Source organism: Rhopalosiphum padi, chromosome 4 (genome assembly GCF_020882245.1).
Source record: "Rhopalosiphum padi isolate XX-2018 chromosome 4, ASM2088224v1, whole genome shotgun sequence".
Classification (NCBI taxonomy): Eukaryota; Metazoa; Arthropoda; class Insecta; order Hemiptera; family Aphididae; genus Rhopalosiphum; species Rhopalosiphum padi.
In genome coordinates, this window is record NC_083600.1 from 49341186 (window position 1) to 49358960 (window position 17775).

At 25.6% G+C, this 17775-nt stretch overlaps 2 protein-coding genes and 1 long non-coding RNA gene across 4 annotated transcripts in view; 1 reads left to right on the top strand and 2 right to left on the bottom strand.

The window, feature by feature from the left end:
* LOC132928573 (uncharacterized) overlaps positions 1–9557 on the bottom strand; it is a 37849-nt gene extending 28292 nt beyond the window's left edge. The window contains exon 1 of the mRNA XM_060993356.1: positions 9419–9557. The gene's annotated coding sequence lies outside the window, so the exon portion shown is untranslated. The remainder of the gene's footprint in view (positions 1–9418) is intronic.
* Positions 1–17775, top strand: part of LOC132928571 (GTP-binding protein REM 1-like) — a 91183-nt gene that overhangs the window by 7895 nt on the left and 65513 nt on the right. Inside the window, exons 1-2 of one of the 2 annotated variants that reach the window (XM_060993351.1) lie at positions 2300–2675; positions 9442–9778. In XM_060993351.1, coding sequence (XP_060849334.1) covers positions 2659–2675; positions 9442–9778 — 354 coding nt within the window. In that variant the 5' untranslated portion in view covers positions 2300–2658. Of the gene's footprint in view, positions 1–2299; positions 2676–9441; positions 9779–17775 lie in introns of those variants that run through there. The other variant, XM_060993350.1, reaches the window with a different exon arrangement.
* Positions 9661–14459, bottom strand: LOC132928576 (uncharacterized). The gene is made up of 3 exons (XR_009662045.1): positions 13750–14459; positions 12015–12184; positions 9661–9794 (listed from the first exon to the last, which is right to left on the bottom strand). It is a non-coding gene; the product is annotated as an uncharacterized LOC132928576 (long non-coding RNA).

Below are 17775 nucleotides of genomic sequence, written 5' to 3' on the forward strand. Positions count from 1 at the left end.
TAAAACTGATATTATCAGGAGAGTAACATAAAATATTGAAATTGTTTTGTTTATTTATAATTATATTTTAAGCTGTTAATTTCAGTATAAACCAACAATAAGTACGATAAATACAATATTATATAAGCACATATTATAATATTTAATAATTATAAGATTGTAGTCCTAAGATAACTACAAACCAATGTTTATAATATTATGTTCCATTCATAATATTAAAACCCAAAGTAAATAAAAGTAAATAAATAAGTAATACATATAATAAAAAAAAATAGTTATAATATTATCTTAGAGAATACTCAACGTAGCTTTTTAATTATTTATAGTTATAGACTATGCACAAACATATATAAAAATGAAATATTATTGATTCTAATTTTAATTATTTTATCATAAATGTTGCAAAACGTGTAGACTGACATATTTACTGGGTTTTATATTTATAATTTATACACCGCACTTTTAGTGTAATCCGACTAAAATCTTAAAATAAATATTGAGTTCATATTTTATTGTATTTTACAATATAAGCGTCGTATTTGTTTTCAAACAATTATTTATTGGTCGATTTTACATAAAAATTACGTATACTTACATTTTTTTTAATCATGATGTAAAATTCATAAAGTATGAACACATAAACTCTCTTTCTTTTTAAAAAAGAACGAGAAAAATTGTTGTGTAAAATAAAAAACATCTACTATATTTTGAGCAAAATTAAGTACCATCCATGAAGTTTTAAGACGTAGTACGTGTGTATTTGTACATTAATCTTAGAACACTTAAGTATATACGTTCAACAAAACGTATTAATGTATCTACATGATATTCAAATAAAGCATTACTTATGTGAAAAATACTGAGTAGTCTTGTAGTCTTGACGAATACGTATGTTTTATACGTGTGTTAGGTAGAACGGCATTTCAGCGGTGCAGGAGTGTTGAATATTTGATTTATCGTTTTTACGTAACAACGATGGTGCGGGTCATATAAAACTCAATAAAGTCAGATCTTTTATGGGTTCTAAGTCTTGTTCGACGTATATGTCGCTTACGTGAACCGCTTTATACGAGAACGTACACACGATAATATCACTATTGGTTTTTAGATATAGTTTTTAGTGAAAATAGCTCCTAAAACCCTGCGATCGGCACGGATCTAAATCGTCCCCTCATAACCCCTCCCCCCCAACGCACACACACATATGGTAGATTATAATATGATTTTTTCACAAAAATGACGCGCTATATATATATCACCAATATCGATTTCACATCACGGCGTTTTGCCAAAAAACCCGTACTGCGCTGCTAATCACTATTATATACTCATCGTAACCGTGGCTACAATGTTAGGTTATGTAAAATGTTAACGGCAGATTTCGGTCGTATAATCGTTTTGAGATAATAGTCCCAATACGATTGGGTGTACACGTCCCCTTGAATAAATTCCTCACCTCCCGCGATCGCGCCGACCTATAACTGCAGCTATACACGATACTCGCGAGACGCCGTTACGACGTTATCGAATGCTATTTGACACGTTAATGTGAAGTGCCGTATCGATAGCCCCCCGCAGCATTGTAGTCGCCAGACGATAACACGATATTCGTAAAATCGGTGAGTAAGCACATTGTATACGCACACATTTAAAACACGAAATCTACGCCGTGGTAACGTTGTTTTCGATAACTTCGGTAATCGCGGCAATTTTAGTCAAAATATTGACACATTATACAACAACATCGTTGGTTTACAAAAATATTGAAATACGTCTAAATAAAATATTTACGAAATTAAGCAGTTCCGAGGCACCTGCTACAGTACGCAGTGGCACATTTCTGGAAAGGATTTAGACACGATAATTACATTAATTTGTAACTTTGATAATTTGTAAAATTTGATCAACCACAAAGTTATTCGGTATAAATTATAACACGAGCATAATGATGAAAACGTTTCTCGCCGTACCGTTTGAAATTGTCAAAACGACCGGCTAAATGCGTCGGCTCTTCGTTTGACATATCAATATGTCGAGGATGGGTATAGAAATCACACTCGATCAAATGATTAATTATCATAATTCGTCCGTGGAACATGAATACTATACAGAGCAGTGATGAACAACTGTTGAGTATTTATGAGAGCGAATCGAGTTAAAGATTAAAAAATAATAAGCTACATTTGTTTGTTAAGTACAAAAAGTACAACTTTTGCTGTAGTAAATTTTATTTTTTATTTTTTCTCCAAATGTCCTCAAAACTTCAAGTCTACAGCGACCACCCTTCCTTTCCCGGATAAAACAATCCCAAACAGTCTCTGGTGAGCATCCTTGTCGTACGGTGTTCACCCTCGTGATCCCCTCCACACCGTCCAAACGACCTCATCACCAAGGGGCGCGCCATGCGCGCGTTTCTCGTCCAAACAGAAGCTGATGCGTTCGCGCACGAGGCCACCAGTACCGTCTGTTCTGTGGGCCGAGCGGTTCGCGTTACCATCGCACCCTGCGGGACCCGTCTGTCACGCGCGCAGTTAAGAATTCATAAACAGTGATTTATTATACATAATATCGTTATGTATTCCGTTTGATTTGTCTCTGTATCGTCGTGTACCGGAGTGCGCGTGTGTTTTCGACATTGTTTTTCGGCCATTCTTATCGATGATGACATTTTACAGGTACGCGTGTTTATTATTGTTTACCTACGATCCGCGTATTTGCGCCCCGAATTTCGACTGCAGGTGGCTATCATAATAATTATTTCAGCAGCGATGATATTATTTTACTTTTTTTTTTTTTTACCTTTTCGGCTACACGCACTGAAAACGATCTAACAGTTTTTAAAATAAAAAATTGACATTTTTTACGTATGGTTTATTTTGTGTTATTCAAATCTGTTTTTATCGCGTAGGTTTCGTGACAAATAAAACCATAAAACGTACTTTCTAATAATGCAAAGTTTAATCATATGAATAATTTGAAAAATACTCATCAAAAATTGAGAGTGACGTAACAATATTTAATTGTATTATCCTAAACTGTGTATGACGGTTTGAAAATATTTTTATGGAATAACCAAATTGGCAGTGAAATAATGGTGAATACATAATAATTTTCTATTTTGTATTTGTTGTCATTTTATTTAACCAAATTATTCTGGCTAAACTGTGGGTGTGATGATATTCAAAACTTACATGCTTATAGTTGCATAAAACTTTTAATATGCTTGTTATTTAAACAAACGTGTGTAGATAACGGTTTGTTAAGTTTTTGGCAACTATGAATTAGTTTTAAAATGTTATATTTTATTAATATGCCGGTACCTATATTTAAAAAAATTGTTGTTTACATGCTTTTAATTTTCTATTAATTGGAGAAATTGCTGAATTCGCTGTTTTAAAAATCAATTTTTGAATAGATTTCATTAAAATTGAATACGAATATTATCATAATATACTTGTAAATATAATTTATAAAATAAATTATTTATTCTTACAACAAACAATAAATGAATAAACATAAAATGTAATTGGTATGTGTTTTGTGTATATATATATTCACAAACCGCACACAAACGGTGAAGAAGTGAATATAAACTACTTTAATACGCGTATAATATCACCCCTGAAAGAAATAACGATCGATTTTATTTTAAAGGAGTTGTTTACATTTATATCAAAGTGTATACATATTCAGAGGAAATGAAATAATTTATTAGATATTTATTTTATTTAAAGTATAACGTTTGTGACATATTACTCGTGTATACCTGTATTATACAATCAAATTAATGATTATAGAATTATTTAAAAGCAATTATGCATTTAAGCGTTCTAGTTAGGTACATATAAATTTACCGAAGTTAAGTTCCAGAAACATAATTTTCACTGGAATACCACCATTTTTTAAAAATATTTCTTTCTTTAAGTTATTATCTATCTTTGTGTTAATTACTTAAATTTTTTATGAACTATTTGAATTTTAATATTTTAATATTTACAAGTTCAATTTTCCATATTTGTTAATGTTTTAATGTTAATAAAAAATCAAATATGAAGAAATTGCATGAATTATTTAGAATACATTACTAAAAAAATTATTACCATTTACCAATTAAATAATTCAATTTTAAATTATATCTTAAAAATTAATTCGACAAAATAATTAAAATTGGAACCAAACTTTATATACCAATCTTGAACAAGAATTATGTTTGAATTCAATTATTTAAATATCTAATAATGTACTTCTTATTTGAATGTACAAAACAATATAGTTTGCTTGAATTATTTAATTTAAATGACTTTGAAACTCAAAACAAATAAACAAATGAGAAATGTATAACTTATATACGCGGATTTCATTTAATCGGCATAAAAGATTTCGCACTGCTTTTCGTCATCAGTTTTTAAAAATAAAAACATTTGTATAACTGTATAAATAAAGTAAATACTCACTACTCTCTACTCAAATATTTCAAGTAAATACTTAATCAAGTACTAAATACTTGATAAAAAAACAATGGTTGCTATCGCAATACATTTTATTCAATTTATTTCTTTTATTTTGTAATTTCAATGATAGTTTAAGTATCAGAGATAATAATTGACGATATTAAATCATGGTGAAAATGGTTGTTGAATTAACTTGTATATTTACTATTTATACCTATTTGATTATGCTTTCAGTTTAATCGATGTATTGTAGAAAAATAAGATAATATGAACATTTTCCCTACATGTATAATTTTAGACGAGTTCACTTTAAAAATTCTAATTTTCTAAATTCGTGTGATATAAAATGCCATAAAAGTGAACAAAAAAATGTTTGTGCTATAAATATATTGATGATAACTACATTCATTTATGACATCTATTGAAAATGATTTTTATTAAATAATAGTTAATTTTAAAAACTGACACATTTTTGTTTTAACTACTTCAAATCATCAATAATTTTAATTATAAAAAAATAATAATATTTCGCGTTATTAACGGTTTCAATAAAATACTATTTAAAAATATTACATTTTTCTGTTTATAAAATAATAAAAAAAACTTATTTCTTCACAAAAAAATAATTAAAAATGTAGTATTTCATTTACAATTAATGGTTATAAAAGGTTTTAAAATTTTGTGTAAATGCATAAATAAAATGCTTTTATAGTTTCTTCGATTTATATTGTGTTTTAGTAAACACTTTAACCAAGAAGAGTTGTGCAGGAATGTACAACTTTCTTGTACATAAATCATTAACAGTTAAAAACAAGGTATAGTATTTAAAAGTTGCAGATTAAGTTTGGTGTTTAAATAATTAAATATAGGTAATACAATTAATTATAATTTTATATATTATATATAATTAAATATATATATTTTTTTTTAATCGTTAATACTTATCTATTTGTAATTTTAATTTATCCCAAATAAAAAGTAATTTATGTTTAAAAATAATTTTCATCAAATAAATACAATAGTAAAAGTTTGAAAGGTAAATTTACCACGAACCACAATTAATTAATGCATTTTGATTAAATTATAACTATCTTTAAGAATAAATTGTATTATGCTCCAGCAAATTATAAACAACTTTATTATGCTAAGTTAGTCTGAGAATAATTATAGGGGTACAAACCAATGCTATCTTACATCAATCAACTTCTTAAATATAATATAGTATACTATTTTTCTTTGTAACAATCTTAAATTTTACTAGAATATCTTTTATTAATAATTATTATTAGGCTTCAACGTCTTAGGTTAATAGCATTGTGTACATTATATTATGTATATATAGTATATATATTACATTAATACGATAATTAGTATTTAATATTATTAAGATAGGTATATAATATATAGGTCATAGGTAGATTCAATAGCTAAATGGTAAAAAAATGTTGGGTTTTTATTGTCTTTAATGAGAGTTTTGTAAAAATTGTTTAGTATCGATAAGGTATTCTAAATGCCTTGAAAATTTGAGTATTCTTGAAAGATAAATTAAGTACAGAGTAGTTGACTAGGCGTTTTTAATTAAAAATTCAATGGTTAAGAACGAATATTATCCTGTAATTTTTTGTTTCATTAAAGTAACATCCGATCGTCCGTTGAAAAGTTTTGCAATTTAATGAAATACCAATAATTTTATTTTTAAAGATATATTAATATCATTATATATATTTCAATATTTGTTTACTAATTCTGTTATTATGCCTATAACCTATGTACATATGAATTTGAATTATTATTATTATAATATGTGTTACTCGTAATTATTAAATAACTTAATATTATACTGAATGTGAATAAATTATATTTTTTTATTTCAAACACTAGATGTATTTTTTTAAATATTGCAAAAAATTACGGAAAACTAGATATTCGATGTGCTGTACAGTAGGTGTTGAATGGATATGTTAAATTTGCATTCGGTGATAAATTACTGTATAGGAAAAACGATTCTAAACGTAGACAGTCTGTCAGCCTATATTACTAAGTTTACATTATTTTATTATTTATATAATGTTAATTGATAGATTTAAATCAATTTTATTAAGTGTGCCAAAAATAATAATTTTATATTTTAGTTGTAAAAATTAACGATAATTGGTACGCTCACTCGATCAGGAATTTAATTTAATTATTATTGTGTATTTTTTGATTCAGAGTTGAGCGGAGCGACGAATGTATTGATTGTACGATGTGTATTTCTTATTTAATTTTTTGAGAAAAAACTTTCTATAGCAGAAAAAACAAAAAGTCAATGTTGACCAAATTGGATATTTAAACAAGGAATGAAGATTTAATTTAGTAATTCAACAATATTTATGTGATCTTAATATGTGTACATATATTAAAAAATTATACTATGCGCAATAGAATTTTAAAATTATAATTTAATATATACCTATATATAAGTATATAGGTATACTTTTTGAGGAACAATATAATATGAATGTGTTGTCAATTTATAAGATACATTTATATATTAAGAAATAAGTACCTTACTATTTTTTTTATAAAGTTTTAAAAACATAAGCCAAGGATATATTATAATATATTAGTATGATACCTCTAACGTTATTATTAATTATACCTAATTAAAAAACTAGATAGGATAGATTTTTTAAATACTTGGACCAAGTATCATTTTTAAATAGATTTGTCAAGATATGAACCATAATATCATTAGTAGGGATTAAATTATCGCGGCGAATAATAACCAGATAACATTCGATTAGAGCCAGAGATTATATAGCTGTAATTGTTATATTTTAATTAACGATAAGGAAAAATGCTAAATTAGGGTAATATTGTATTAGCTTAAAAACTAATATCGTTTACTGAAATAAATACAGGGTCCTGCTATTGGAAATTATAATGTACTATAATATTTGATATTAAATTGTTTTTTAGATTCTAATTGGAGTAATATTGATTTTACAATGATATGTGTTTTTTTTTATATGTTACCTTTTAGGGTAGGTAAAAATATTTATTTTCGAATAAAAAAAACTAAATTTTATTTCCTTTTTTAATTTTGATAAAAAAAACTATTCGTTGGGTCAAATTTCTTGAACATTTAACACACGATCTCACATAAGTTGTTCTTATATTTATACTAAAATATTAAAATTACATAGCTCCAATTGTTTTTTGTATGTATTTGAATTTTAAAGTTAGAATTTTGACGGAATTAATGGCATATTATCGAATTCAAACTTAACACAATCATAATAGTAACCTACTTACCTATCTTGTTTTAAATAATAATTATTAATTTTATACGCCCATAAATTATTGAACAGTTATTAAATGTTTAACTTGTAAAATTCTTTATGATATTTTTTAAACCAACAACTGAAAATTAATAAATTATTATTAAAATTATTAAAAAACAAAATTATATTTATCTTGTATAATATAAATAGATTAATAGATGTAATATTTATTTTAAAAGCGTGTACTCATAAGTTTTAATAAAAGTTCTTCAAATAGAAGTTAGATTTAATACAACGTTTATTGCATATTAGTAAAATTTCCTTCTTAAAAATTATTTTATTTTTAATATAGTGAACTCTAAAAATTAATATATTTTTAAAATAAATATTGTGTTTGCCTAACCTGTTGCTTATACTCGATTTAATTTGCTTATTGTTTTACTTATTTCTAAATTTCATCTATTTTGTTAAAAAGAAAAAACACCAATAATAAAACAATATTAATTATTATTACCTATTAATATTTTTATATTTATATTTATAATAATATAATATTAATATTTTATGTATTTATCAGACGAAAACCCTTATTACATTTTTAATTTATGAATTTAATATATTATTATTATCATCATCAGATAAATATATTTTTTTAAATATCCATTATGGTTTCATTTCCATGTTAATAAACTTAGCTATTTAAAATAAACAATTACATAAGCATATCAAAATATCAAATTATTTAACTTGTTCAATTTTGATTTAGTTTTCCTTATATAATATAAATATATGCATTTGTTGTAGTACGTCTTCGCAATCTCAGATAATAGTTGTGCATGCACACAATATGAAAGTACAACTAAATTGGCTCACATACTTCTCTTACATTCATATTCGTGTAGGTAACTATTGTTTATTTACAAATTTTAATTACAAGAGCTGCCATTCCCTCTTAGTAAGTAAGTTGTTAGTTGACTTGGATAAAATTTCAACAGTTTCTTCAAATATAACTGAAATTAACCGGATGATAATGCTCACTGATATTATTTTATGTAGAACGTAGGTATACCGATTACAACGTACCATCAATTTAAAATTGTATTGTTATTAAAGTTGAACGAAACGTTCATGATCCCGATATCGCGTATTGTACATCAACATCATTTTAGACATGATTTTTGAAAATCATATTTCAAAAAATTAGCTAATATGTGCACGTGTCATGTCCTTGTGGATTTATTGCGGTACACGCTAGAATGTTTAATCATCAGTGATCTGAATTCCTAACACGCATCACTTTGAGGTTTAATACATTCACACCAGCCTAAATCTTTTTCTTTCTTTAAGGAAATATTTTGTTCAAAAGTTTTTCACCCAAGTAACATTTTTGAAGTATATCACTTTTCATATATATTAGAAAAATGTATTAACATTTGACGATCATAAAAAAAATGAAATTTAAAGCATACACATATTTTAAATAAACATCGAAAACAATTTATGTCATAGAATAGTTTCTAATTAGTCTAAATTTAGCTAATATGGTTTTTCTGTTCACTTATAGATATCAGTGTTTTGAACTCAATTAATAGACCCCCGGAACGTTATTAATATTTACACTTATTATTGATGAACAGGGGAATTGTAGTCATCTATTCAAGTTATCGATATCAATAAAGAATTATATAAATATATTATTACCATTTTTGTTCGTCTTTGAACAGGCCGACGTCTGCATCGATGCCATTTTACGGGGGCGATTACCGACCGGACGACGAGCCGCCACCGGAAGCCGTCTTGGAAGAGAAACGCATCTTAGAACACCAATTCCGAAGACCATCACCTTCGAGGTTGTCGTCGTCCACGGCATCGTCTATCCGGCCACCGACCGTGGCCAGACAGATTGGCGGCATTAGCGCCAACCGGTCACTGCGTGCAAGGCCGTCGGGAAGTTCACCCAGGAGGAGTCTACAACGGTCGTCGGTGTTCAGCAACCGAAGATCTACGACGATCACAGATCGTGGAAGAACAGCATCCATGCCCGCGGTGCCAATTGTCAGGGTAAGCCCGGATAAAGCTAAGGAATATCCAGAATATTTATTATTATTATAAGTGTTCGAGCATGCAACAAAGTTTGCATTAAACCGACTCATTTAAATTTTGAATGCTAAAAAAACTACAAATTGAAAGTTTGAAATATTTTGTTAAGAATCTATTATGCTAAGGAATATGAAATTAAAAACGTTTAGCAGGATAATATGGTTTAATAATCGAGAGTAGACAAAAGGATTAAGCGTTAAGGTTGACAAAATAAGAACGTTACCTATATTAAAGTGTTAATATTGCGCATGACTTATTATATATTTCAAAAAAAAAAAAATATTGATTAATAACCACGAGTACTTATACTTTTGAAGGGATGTTGATACATTATTTTTAATAAATATTACCATCAGACGTTAAGTGAAAATGTATGAAAACAATATGTTAGAAGCTAACCACCTCTGCAATTTCTGTCTACGACACAGGGTGATTTACGTAAAATTATGATTTTGTAAACGTTCAACTTCAACGTATAAATAAGTACTATAAATAATAATAATAATAATGATCTTCTAACCATCGCATGTAATATAATTTATAAAAAAAAATTAAAAACTGTATAGGTTTATACATAGCATACATTTGTTCCAAATTGAGGAAAAAATGTTTTTCAAAAACATATTTTTACTGATAAAATGAGTATTTAGATAAAAAATACACAAGTCTGTATATATTATGATAATATATAAACGTTAATTCTAACTATTCAGCTATAGTATAGGATGCGGCCTGTATTATAAAATTAATTGTTTCATAATGACATCAAAATATTTAAGTGATTGTAAATATTATCAAAATATTCATTAATAATCTGCTATAATACTCGTGCATTTTTGTATTATTTTTTTTTCTCAAAAATAAACATTCATAATATACACGTGTATTTTATATTTATTCGTACATTATGGTTTTTGAATCGTTTAGATTACAATAATGATGTGTTGTGCGATTACATCAATTTCGATTAACTCGATGAGTTTACGTTCAAACTGAATAGCATTAAATTTATCGTAGGTAGGTACCACACATAAAATGTGAAGATAATTTTTTTTTTGTATCACGAAAAATCGCGTGTTTTCATACGAGATGTGTGCGAGGAAAAATGGTTTAATATATTTATTAAAACGAAAAGCTAAAAAGTAAAAAAAAAAAAACACGACATCCGGCTTACGTGTCACGTATACCTGAAAGGTTGATAAATGTGTTCAACCAAATGTAGTTGATTTTGACAGAAAACCCTAATAACAAAGTAATATACCTGTACATTAGTGTAATCTTTTACACGGAATTATTGAAAATGGGTATTATATTAATAGGACTCAATAAGTTCATGCAAATAACCCTAGGGAAAAGAACCCATTACAATAGCCTATTATTATTTTATATTATATACTTGTACATCGTCTACGAACAAATTATTTTTCTAAATGTGCATAATCTATTTTAAATCATATTAAACCAGGTCATAGATTCTGAGCGGAGGTGATCGAGAAATATATTGGTTTTCCAATGATATCGTACATATATATATATTTATATTTTTATCTATACTTCTGATTGTTATAAAATAATAGCTCCAAAATCAAACAATAGGATGGTTTTTGGTGGTAAATTTAATCTAGTTGGTAAAAAAAGTTAGAATTTTCCAATTTTTTTCTTAATTCATGGAAAAAAGTGGCAGAACGGCATTCCCGTTTTTTATTTATTCTTTCGTTTTAAATAATGCCAGTTTTGAATACAATTAATTTAGTAGAAATTTTCAATTTTTAATAAATAATTTTCATCCGTGTCCATCACCGAAAAACATTTTTGTATTATGTACATATAATGTTTGATATCCATATAGTTTATTTTTATTACGTACTCTGGTTTCGTCTAATCATGGTATTTTATTTATTTAAATTAAATTATTTTTACTTCATTCTTAATTAAAATATTAATTTAAGTGAGAAAAATACTAGTGTTGTTGTGTTAAGAATTTATATTTTGTAGATATTTTCTTACATTTAATATCAAATTAAAGGAAATAGTTTGAAATAAAAATGTTATCAAGGTACGAGTAAATAAAAAAAAAAATGATAGAAATTAATATCCTTATTATAAATTACAATTATATACCTAAATATATGTTTATTTACTTAAAATTACTATACCAAAAATTCATTATATTATATATTATATTACTTCAACTAACAATATCATAAAATACCACTATCTTGAGATGAATCAACTACGTCTAAAACATTATCTGGACTTTTAATTTTTGACCTGAAAATGCAATGAATCGTATACATTTTGTGGTGGTAGCCACAAGCAACTCATGTTTTTGGGCGAATCGTACTATACATCTACGTCGTTCAGTTTCTGAAATCAAAAGTAATTAGAATTCTTTACAAATGAATAATGACGAACTTAATATTTACATTTAACTATTTTCAAATATATTCTTTGACTTTTGTGAATGAAAGAGAGTGATATGTTTAACTATTTTGATCTGGCATTCTTAGACCGTTATAGGAAAGTCTCATTATTATATTTGTTAAATTGTTATATAATATTATATAATGTTAACGTTAAATACGTTTAAATTCATCTTTAGGCTACTATGTATTGGAAAATCTATTTGGTTGAAAAGTTTTTAAAAACTACGCAGTTAGGAAAGATAAAATTAGTAAATGTTTTGATAACCTTTAACTGGTTTGTATGAAAAGTAAAATTATGATATGATCAGTTAAAAAATGTTAATGCACTTTCATCATAGAAGTTTGAAAACGTCGTGAAATAACTTTTATTATTGAATATTTGTTCAGTTATGTGAAATTCTCAATATGTGAAAATATAACGTGACTTTTAACGTTTTTTAACATAGTCAATCAAATAATTTGAAACATAATACTGTATTTAATATGATATTTGTTATGTAAATAATATATTCTAATATGAAATTTTTTGTTATTCATAAGTTATTAGTACCCATTAATCGATTATATATTGCATTAATCATCAATCTTTAAAATGAACTGTTATCTGGCCCATATTATATTATTTATTATTTATTTAATGCTTGCTAATATGGCAATATTCTATCAAATACATAGTACATAATAAATTATAATAAAACAACTAAACTTCTTTCTCCCAAGATACATAATATAAATATATATATAAACTCAATAAAGTTACTTTTCAAGGTTATTTTTGGCATTCAGAAAGAATATTTTAGCTCTTGTTTATTAAAATTTTCAATGAAAAGTTTTAGAAGGTAGTTTATACTTTTCATATACAATGTCTTAAAATGTAATATCAAATATATTTCATTTTTTTAAGCAATTTTTTTTTTTTGAAAGTATATGCAAAATATATATTATATTATGAGGTACGAGTATATGGAACTCAATTTTCTTAAAAATATGTTTTATACAAAAATAAATAATTATAAATATCTAAAACATTCAATCTATTTTCAACTTTTTATTCAATGGCTAAGAGAAAAATGTGTTTCCTGAAACAAATTATTTAATATTTTTTATGCATTTGCGTGGAATAGGTTATATTATGTTTCGTAGTAGTTCAGCTGTATAAACAATAAAAACAATTTATTAAAATACAATAGATTTAATTTATATAAGGTTTATTTAAATTTGTTTTCATTTAGTTGGTGAATTGTTCTTGCCTGATAGGTTTTAAATTAAATTAACAAACTTTTTCCGCGTTAAATCTAAATTTCAATTTTTATTCATAGTCAATAATTATATTACTACTAGACAGTATATTTTTGATTTTCATTGAACAATTATGATATGAAAAAAAAAGCTTAACCTTAATATTATATATGATGCAGCTATATGAGTATTATATTATATTATTATAATACACGATAGTCACACATTTTGGAATTTTGAAAAAACGCTAAATATGTGTTCACTTACACGTTTAGTACGGTAAACATTTTGAGATGATATTATTGATGATACATGACCTTACGTTTTGATTGTGTTATACCGCGATTTCTGTAACATATATAATATATATAGTTGTTAGGTATTCATACTCAAGGATATTATACTGTGTAGTGTATGCTACCCTCTATAGTATCAAGCTTTTGTCCACTTTTCAACATTCAAGAATACTCATACTATCATTGTTGAAACCTGCACAGTCGACAAATGTAATTTTACGTTTCTATGTAACGTATAGTTACCAATATTTCGACTGATCTATATCATAAAAAATAATGTCCTCATTTTTTTCACTAAAACCCTTTTTACAATCAAATAACGTGTTTAATATAATTACTACAAGACTATTAAATACTAATTTGTAATTAAAAAATATATATACAATCGAGCACTACAGTTTGATACGACACTGGTTAGTTATATAAATAACCCGTAATGCGGACGATAGTCGTTGGATTAAATCTAGTCTGCAGTGAAACTACATTTACCTTTACATAATCATCGTTGTTTAACACTCTAAACTAAAAAGTTCATCTATAACTAATCATCCCCAGAAACAACTTATGAACATTTTAATAAATTCCTTATAGCATGGATAAATTTTGGTTCCTCAATTTACACTATCCTTAAAAAAATTCATTGAAACGACATTTTAATGAATGTTTACATTTTTATGTTAAAATCTGTCATAACATCTTAGTGTTATATTATTTTATTTTTTTTATGAATCAGACAAATAATTAATGAGTTAATCGTAATTAATAAGATTTTTCGTTGATTATAATTTTAAATTCTTCAGGTAGTCAAGTCGTAAATTTAATTTACTCATTTCATCTAAAAGGTTAACATTTTAATTTTCTTTCGTCGTATTATGTTTTACAAAAATAATTATTTATTTAAAAAAAAAAAACTATCAAAACAGTTTTTGTGGAGTAAAATATTGATATAACAATTTGTTATAACAAAATGAGCTTGAAAATAAAAACTGTTTTTTTTTAAACAACTTTAATGGAGAACCACGCTAACATGATTGATTTTAGAAAAATTATATAAATATTTGTATTAATTCACCAGGCCATTACAATGATATGAAAATAGAATATTTACATACTACGTTGTTGTACTCCTTTGAATATTGTTTTATTGACTTCATTTTTGTATGAAATGGCTACCAAAGTAGAGTGGATTTTAAAAATATCATCAGTTTTTGGTACCTTTCCGTTGAAGGATACTACCAAAATATGCCAAGTAAGTATTGTTCTCAAATTATTTAGTAATTATTGAAATTTAATTTAATATCAAAAATGTCAAAATACAGATAAATACTGTTAAACAAATTTAAATTTAATGAGGGAATTTTCAAGAGTTTATGATAGTCTATATCCTTTAAAAATGTATAATATTTTTTTTAGTCTATTAATCTCGTATCTTTAGCTTGTTCATTGGCTGAAATTTGTTGTACTGTATATTATAGACGCATTATTTTTTTCTTAAACTTATTATAGGTATATTTGTAGAAAAATAAATATTTATTATTTTTATCATGTTTATATTTTAGCATAATGTAATATTTTTTATAAACAACAATCCTTTTTTTCATTTTAAGTGAAGTATAGTATTTATTTCAAATATCAGACATTAAATCAATATTTTGTTATTTATAAACATTAATGAAGTTTAGTTGAGTGGATTGATACCCCGTGTTTTTTGCACAATATTCTGCTAATCTAAATGTTTAATGTTTATTTTCACATAATAAATTAGTTGTTTCAACTTTATCTAATATTCATTAACTATTATATGTTAATATTTTTAAAATATACTTAAGTTACTTTTAAAAACATAAAAACTTTCGTAAATTACTTAAATAAAAAAAAAATTAAATAATTATTTCTTTTAAGAAAAAATTTAGTATATTATTTGAAATCAAAATTTATAATAATTTGAAATGATATAGTAAATAACAAGTCAGTACTTCAAATTATTTACAAATAATTCTTTAAAAACAAAAACAGCGTTTTAAAATGAGTCACTTACTTTAACAAAAATACACTACAATATCATTTTAATCAAAGTAAATCTCCTAAAATAAGTATTGAAATCAAAATTAGATACATGGGTTACAGTTGTATTAATACAATATAGATAAACCATGGGCGATATCGATGAATAATATGTAATCCTGTATAATATTAACAAACAAATATTAAAAAAATAATTTTAAAAAAGTTGTAAAGAAATATTTACTAAAAGATAATGTATCCAGAATTTTAATTGTTACCAAAACTGTTTTGAAAATATTGGAGCTTAATAAAAATAAATATTTATTTTAATCATCTTTGAACGTACTTACTAAAAAAACCAATAAGTCAAAACTTTTACTTAATAGTTCATTGTCATTCATACTGTTTGTATAACATTTTTCTTTTCTATGGATTTATTTAGTTTTATCTTGCTGGTATTGACTTTTGAACAATTGATGCCTGAAGATTTTCATTTTTTCACGTTTATTGTATTCGCAAATTAAAACGTGATTTATATACTAAATATATTGTGAGCAACTCCCCAATAAATACATTTTGATAACCTGCAGATATTAGAAATATTCTTAACACTATAAGATGAATTGAAATTCAACATTAAGACAACAATTATATACCCGTCGAACATTAAAAAAACTTCTTGTTTTCCAGTGTTCGTCATTATGTATCGTAGCCGTCCTAAATATAAGAATATAATACGTATTTATCTCTTGACGAAGTTAACATACTTAATTATTATATAATAAAATATTATAGTATAATGGATGGAAATTAAAAATGTATCTAATTAACTACTTAAAAAATATATAACTAACAGAGTTTACATTTGCATATATATATATATGCATGTATGTATATATGTATGTATGTATGTATATGTATGTATGTATGTATATATGTATGTATGTATGTATGTATGTATATATGTACCTATGAATGTACGTATGTATGCATATTTAAAATCAAATATAGCTCTGCGTTAGTCGTTTTCTAAAAATTATATTTCAAAAACAAGTATTGAGTTGTTTTACTAAAAATTTATATTTTATAAACTATTGTCAGTAATTATAATGGTTATTAAATCAAAAAATGCGCAAGTTTGATGAATATTATAATATCTTATAATATATTACAATATCGAAATTATTGGTTATACTTTTAAAACTATTACAGTTTGATTCTATTTTCGATACATTCTTGCAGTTGATAAACAGTATGTTTAATTTTTTGCTGTTTTAAAATAACATTTGTGAATTATAATTTTTTTTTTTACAATTGGTTGTATACGTAGGTTATGCTGGCTTTGACTTATTCTATGAGTGGGCCATGCAATGAGTCTATGCAGTATATTTGTATTACATTGTATAATATTTTATAAATAGATATTTATTAATATTATCTATTAATAAAACATAATCGATTTATATTAAAACATGTCAAGAAAAACACTAGGTTGTATTTGTTAGTAAATATTCTCGAAGAATGTCAATTGGTTTTCTGTGGAAGAAGGGACCTAGTGACTCTTAATTATGCATTATTAACCATAATTATGTATGTTATTATGTGTTATAGGGAATAATATATACGTATTTATAGTAAGATAAAGGGAACAAAATTATTTAAAACATTTTTAGACTCATAGGAGCGATGGAGAAGGAGTATGACGGTTATGCAAATTTTTTCGGCTATAATTAACTGGGTAGGTAACCTTATTAATTTAAAAAAAAATAACTACTGAAATTCCACCTTAAAGTCAATCGGTACACATATAGTGAAAACAACGTGCTCCCAAAACGTATACGTGCCATACTCGTGGTATAACATCTCTATAATAGGTACGACGTATTTTTTCTTTTTTAGTTTTTTACCCTGTTCGTAAAACGAAACAATCGGTTTTCCAAGTGAATGGGAAGTGTGCTGCACGTGTTTTAAATCGCACGTCATTACCGGCGAT